The 6,523-nt window shown below is 55.0% G+C and overlaps 2 protein-coding genes across 2 annotated transcripts; both read right to left on the reverse strand.

The window, feature by feature from the left end:
• Nucleotides 1-13: 13 nt before the first annotated feature.
• On the reverse strand, nt 14-2,446 carry ASPZODRAFT_75006 (hypothetical protein; the record flags this gene model as incomplete). The annotated part of the gene is made up of 6 exons (XM_022730012.1): nt 14-1,303; nt 1,378-1,840; nt 1,939-2,073; nt 2,141-2,281; nt 2,336-2,372; nt 2,428-2,446. 6 exons carry the CDS (start codon nt 2,444-2,446, stop codon nt 14-16), a joined length of 2,085 nt encoding a protein of 694 aa, XP_022577540.1.
• Nucleotides 2,447-2,974: 528 nt separating this feature from the next.
• Nucleotides 2,975-6,227, reverse strand: ASPZODRAFT_169624 (hypothetical protein). Its single transcript, XM_022726898.1, has 3 exons — nt 3,803-6,227; nt 3,496-3,736; nt 2,975-3,431 (listed from the first exon to the last, which is right to left on the reverse strand). Exons 1-3 carry the CDS (start codon nt 6,212-6,214, stop codon nt 3,376-3,378), a joined length of 2,709 nt encoding a protein of 902 aa, XP_022577541.1. The 5' UTR covers nt 6,215-6,227; the 3' UTR covers nt 2,975-3,375.
• Between the last annotated feature and the right edge of the window lie 296 nt (nt 6,228-6,523).

Genomic DNA, 6,523 nt, shown 5'->3' on the forward strand with positions numbered 1-6,523 from the left:
TGAAGAGCTCCATCTAAACAAGACGCATCAGAATATCACCATGTACGTATCGCGTGGCATCGCCGTGCGCCTCAATGCGAGTGCTCTCCTGCTGCACCACGAGAACGCCCTTGGTAGCCAGAGCGAGAACATGCATCAGTGCGTGGGTGGCCACTGCGCGCGTCGTCTCCCCTGGGGGCAGCACGGCCGTGAAGGAAACCGACTGCTTGCTGCCGACCGTGCGAAGATCCTTGGCTGGCGCCTTGCCCTTGTCGCTCGTATCCCCCTTCTCCTCCTCCTCCTCCTCCTCCAGCTCGGCGAGGACAGCCATCTGCATAGTCACATAGTCGAGGAAGTTCTGGCTCTCCTGATCCAACACTGAGGGAAGGGGCTCCCGTTGTTGGCCCGGTGATCGTGGTGATCCGTTAGTAGCAGCTGTGAAATTGGATTCCAGCTCATTCTGCAGATATTCAGTCAGATCAAATTCACCCAGTCCCTGCAGATCATCTAGTTCGTGGCCGGGGATATCAAGGCTGCTTAGTCGGTCCCGACTGTCCAATCCATACCCTCGTCCGGCAAGGGGACTAGCACTCGTGAGCCGACTACCTGATAACCACCCACCACTGGGACCAGCGGCGGATTCGCAGGCACCAACACTAGTCAGTCCATGCAAGATATGGGCTGATCCAAATCGAGAACTGTTCACAGAACCTGTGACGTTCCACGGCATCATGGAAGAATCATCGTGGAGGGCGGGAGGAGCATGGCGGCCAAGTTCGACATCGGGGAGGAGATTCATTGCATCGTCCTGGATGGCACTTCCGTTACCGCTCATCTGTTGATGTTCACCCCTGGCACGAACACGACGGCTTGTCGAGCCAGAGTCACTGTCTTCCGTCGACGCGTGGCCACGTTTTCGATCGACCCGGTTAGGCTGGAGAGCCCTGATCAATTCTTCTCCAGAGTAGTAAGGCTTCAAAGGATGAGTCACGTTGGATGATCCCAGTGCCGCTCCCACTGAGCCTATTCCCTGACCGAACACCCAAAACTCGGCATTTCTTTTGGCCTGAGTGGGAAGTTTGTTCTGCTGCTTCTGTTTGCAGGCCGTAGCCATGTTGTTGATATACTCGTTGTTCCACCGCGCCAGATCCGTATTACGGAGTGCAATCTGCTCGTCCGGTTCCAGCGCTTTGATTGCCCGTTTATTCCGAGGCATATTGGCTTGACGTTCAATGGGATCTTGCACGATCTCCATAGAATCTGCGTCTCCTGCTTGGAGGGGGCTGGCAGGCTGTGGATGATCCAGATCGTCAATCATCATTGGCTATTTAGTATCCGTCAGCTACTACCAGTACTAGAAGCTGAATGGATTTTATAACTAAGAGTGTAGATACGTACCTCTGGTTCAAATGGGGTGGGCCGTCCCTCTTGCATTTGTCTCACTTTGACTTCACTTGGGTCTTCGTCGGCAGCGTCAATATGATTCTTAGAGCCCAATTCAACAATGTCACCATTTTCATCAAACTCGAAGTCAGGGTGAAAAAGCACACCCTCTTCCATGCCAAACGGCAGTGTGAGCTCTTGGCCACGGGAACCCAGCCTGTGAGCAGAGTGACTGATCTCACTTCCAGGTGCCAGACCAGCTACGTTCCCAAGGAGATCATCCGAAGTGATCTCTAGCTGCAGCTGCATTTCCCTTGTAGGTGTTTCCTGACTTGCAAGGGAGGAGTTTGTGTATAAAACACTCGACTGCTGGCTCTCAGATGTGATCTTGCAGGCACTGGAGAAATCGAGGTTCAGGCCGGGAAGGCTGACGTCTGGCAAGAACGACGGGTCGTAAGGGAGGATGAGCTGCTCAGGTCTGTATAATGAGTTAATCGTTTTGATTTTTTCTTCTTCTTCTTCTTCTTCTTCTTCTTCTTCTTCTTCTTCTTCTTCTTCTTCTTCAGGAATCCTCACCTAGGCTTGCCGGCTGTTAGATCCAGCCCCCCATTCGGCAGGGTCTTGAAGAGGGTCTTCATCTTTTCATGGATGGCCTGGGCGTCGGTCAGGGTATATCCACATTGCTGGTTATATACTCTGGAGACGCCGTATCTTACAACGGTCAGTGATCACTAGTAATGAATCACCACTGGTACGCGAGGAGTGCAAATTTTCCTACAGGAGATTCCCTTGCAATCTCAGCGCCATGGGTGCCGCAGGGTCCATAATGACATTGCATGCCTTTGGGACATTGACGTCCAAGATCTTCTTCCGGTTCAGCCTTCTCGCAATGGACTTGGAGCCCAAGGTGGCGACGAGCCTATGCACAGTCAACTTCATGTAGATGAGATAGCGGGCCTAATGAATTACGTACCAGACAGTTGCCACCCCATGCTCGGGAGAGGTGAGGACTATGATATCAGCATGTACTATCATCCCCCTCTATGCAAGACATTCTATACTCACTTTCGTGGCTGTAGAACATGGTATTTTCTCACGCTGTTAAAAAAGGTCAGTTGGCCCCCTATCCATACCAAGAAATACCAACTCAAGGCATACAGACATACTCAAATGAACCTACCGGTGAAGAACCCAACCATTCGATGGGATCTAGAACCTGTCATAGATGACAGACAAGTTCGATGAGAAAGGAGACACCGGAAAGACAAAGAAGATGAGACGGGGTGGAAGAGATTCAGACCCGGACGAGGAAAGACGCGGTCACGTCGCGGGGCGCGTGCAGAGCGACCGTTTTAGGCAGGAGGCCCTGTCGACTTTGGATGGTGTGGCATTTACCAGCTTCTTTCTATTCAATAGTATTTGGTTCTGGCTTTATATGAATTTGAACCTGATATACTACCTGATACTTTTGAACTACTTGAACTACTTGATAGTTGACACAGCTTATACAGGTAGTGGATATCACAACACTAATGCCTAGGTACTTCTAGACAGGATGCACATCATATCCTCCCTATCCATAAGTATATCTCTAGTAGAAGAATCGTATATTAAAAGAGGTGATATGGTATATTAAAATAAGTGATGCTATACAAGAGCTCTGAATGAACAAAATCAAACTAGATGCTATCTGCTTTTATAAGCTGACCACCAGAATGGAATCTATGGCAAATGACCACGAAATACCCAACCTAAATCAGATGGAAGGAAAAGAAAAAGAGATAAGAGGATAGAGAGAGATAGAAAAGATTCCTATGTAAGGTAGATAGTTGACAGCCACAGCATCTCCAGACCCATAGCAGCCGAGATGCACGTGGGGTATGAGACATACATGACACGACCAGGGGAGAAGAAAAAAAAAATTCAAAGATCAAAAAGCTACATGTCGGTATCGGTGGGGGACTCCGAGGAGTCTGGGCTTTTTTTTTTTTTGCGTCTTCTTTCTGTCTAGATTTACTCCAACGGAATGCCCTCGTACTCGCCGTATCCGAGAGCAAGGTTCATGTTCTCTGTGAGAGTATTAGCAATGAAGAGAGAGAGAGAGAGAGAGAGAGAGAGAGAGAAAAGACTTACGGAGACATTGCGTGGCCGCCCCCTTGAGGAGGTTGTCGATAGTGACGCAAATGACGACGCGCTTGCCGCTCGAGTGGACGGCGAAGCCACCAATTTCGACTCCATGGCGGCCGGCGATGTTCTTGACCATCGGCGGCTCCCCGACGATCTTGACCAGCTTCTCGCCCGCATACCGCTCTTGGAAGAGGTTTCGGATGTCGCGCGAGCTCATCTCCTTGTTCAGGGGAATGCTAATCGTATGCTGTTTTTGTTAGAATATTCAATAGAGAGAGAGAGAGAGAGAGAGAGAGAGAGAGAGAAAGCTTACATGAATGCCCTGGAACCAAACAGCTACATGGGGAATGAAAGCGATTTCAGCACCAAGCTGCGAGCTGATTTCACGCTCGTGGATGTGATCCGTCAGGCTGTAAGCGATGAGGTTGTTGGTCAGGTTCTGGACATCATTCTTGGGGCTGGGCTTGGTGCCGGCACCCGAGTAGCCCGAGACACCGAAGACGGTGGGCTGGCCGCCAAGGAAGGGAACCAGCGGGGAGATACCCAGCTGGGCGGCGGTGGCGTAGCAGCCCGGGTTGGCGATGCGCGACGCTTTGGCGATGGTGGAGCGGTTGACCAGCTCCGGCAGACCGTAGGTCCACTGGTCGTTGAAGCGGTAGTCGGCGCTCAGGTCCACGATAACGTTGCCCGTGGCGGCGCCCTGGTCGACGGCATCGACAAAGGGTTTGCAGACCCCATTGGGCAGCGCCATGACCCAGCAGTCGACGTCACCGTTGGCCGACATCTTGCGCACGTCATCGGGGCTCAGGTTCTCGTAGATGATCTCGCGCTTGTCGTATCCTTGCAGCTGTTTGCCCGCCAGCTCGCGCGACGACACGTGCCGCAGGTCCATATTCGGGTGGGCGTTGAGCAGGTTAATCAGCGCCTGGCCCGTATAGCCGCGGGCACCAATGAGAGCCACCTTGGAGGGTTGGCTGTTGGAAATGTTCTTGTCTCCGAGCGGGGGGTTGGGGTTGGTCGAGTACGCGCGACGGGCGGCGGCCGCAGGGATCGAGGGACGGACCGAGCGAGCGGAGCGGAGGGCGTTGGTGGTGGTGGTGGTGGTGGTGGTGGTGGAAAAGGCCCGTCTCTGTTCGAGCGAAGCAGCACTGGCACCGGTGCCCTTGCCGATGTTGAGGGCGGCCTGGGCGGCGCGGGCGAGACGGGACTCCAGGTTGATGTCGCCGAACATTTGGCGACCGTGCTGGTTGAACTCGTTGATGAGCTCCTTGACCTCCTCACCGCTCTCGACGCCATACCAGAAGAGGACCTCGCCCTCACGGCTAAGGCTGCCGTCGGCCTTGTCGAAGAACCAGGTGAGGTTCTCGTCGTCCTCCTTGACGGTCCAGACGAGCTTGGGGAAGTCCTTCTTGATGCTAGCGAAGACGTTGTCGGCGACGTTGGTCAGCCAACCGGCCTTGGTGATGGTGAAGGTGGCGAGGTGGGCGAAGGCGGAGTCTTGGGACGGGGGCAGGACGACCGCCAGGGCCTCCATGGGTTCGTCGTAGTAGACCTTGAAGTCCCGCTCCCTGAGGCCCTCCACGTAGCGGTCGACGGTGGCGCGGGCGTCGAGACCCTCGCGGTCGCGGATCAGGACCTCCTTCAGCTGGTCGATGCTGGCAAAGTCGTCGAGCGAGGTGCTGGTGTGGACCTTGTTGCCGCGGCGGATCAGGGTCCCGGCGCCGGAGTCGGTGAAGAGTTCCTTCTGCAGGTCGGCCGGGTGGATGATGGCGACGCTCGACGTACGGGGCAGGTCGCTGAGCAGCTCCTTCATCTCCTTGATCTTGAGGCGGGTGCCATGGCGGACCCACCACTGGGTCATCAAGTGGTCGTACTCCTCGTCGAGGTTGATGACCGAGATCTTCTCTCCCGTGTCGCCGTTGAACAGACCGCCCTTCTCGGCCAGGTAGACGATCTTGAGGGGCTGCAGGGCGCGCGCGAGCTCACCCGCAGCGACGTCGGCGTTGACGTTGAGCACCTGGCCGTCGGTGGTCTCGGCCATGGAGGTGAGGATGGGCAGGCAGCCGGCCTGGATGGCGGACTCGATCGGGGTCTTGTCGACACCGTTGATCTTGCCCACCAGGTTGTACTTGTCCTTGTCGAGGTAGTCGGCGGTGAAGACGCCCGAGGTGAGCGGGCGGGCGCGCACGCCCATGCGCTCCAGCTCCTCCACCAGCTTCAGGTTCTCCTCGAGGAACAGCTTGCGAGCCAGCGACAGCGTCTTGCCGTCCGTCACGCGGATGCCGTCCTCGAACTGCGGCTCAACCCCGGCCGCCTCCAGCATGCGGTTCAGCTGGGGGCCCGCGCCGTGCACGACGATCGGATACAAGCCAACATGGTTCAGGAAGGCGAGTGCCGACGACAGCGTCTGCAGGTGTTCTGTAATAATCGCGCCGCCAACCTTGATCACGGCGAACTGCTGGGAGGAGACGGAGGTGAAGTGGGAGAGGTACTGCTGGACCTCACGCTTGGAGCCGATGTTGCTCAGCAGCTGAACGACGGTCGACCGGGTCGCCGTGAGCTGAGAGTCGGCAGATCGCGAATACAGCCGACGCTGCTGAAGACCGGGCACCCGACGAGCAGCGCCGGCAGCGACGATGTGTGTTGAGGAGAGCGAACGGAGAGGTTTGCTGGAGGAAGCTCTCCGCACGGCGGTGCGAAGGGACATCATTCTGACAACCAGCATGCGGCAGCCTCCTATGGAAGAAAAAAATTAGATATTAACAAAAAAAAAGAGCAAATCGAGCAATAAATAATATGTCAATGGTAAGAGGTCGATTCAATGGCCGAGCGATTTAAAAACGAGCATGGGGCGAGGGATTAATTCTCTCGATACCCGGCCGGGCCCTGTCGGAGCCAGAACAAAGTCTTTCGCCCCCAAGCGGGCTGCCTGCCAACGCTTACCTTGCGCAATCTTAGTTCGAACGGCACCGAATGGGGAGGGAGGATAACGGTGAAATATATTACCCTTGAAAGACGAATTGAAGATGGGGGG

The sequence above is a fragment of the Penicilliopsis zonata genome, assembly GCF_001890105.1.
Source record: "Penicilliopsis zonata CBS 506.65 unplaced genomic scaffold ASPZOscaffold_21, whole genome shotgun sequence".
Classification (NCBI taxonomy): domain Eukaryota; kingdom Fungi; phylum Ascomycota; class Eurotiomycetes; order Eurotiales; family Aspergillaceae; genus Penicilliopsis; species Penicilliopsis zonata.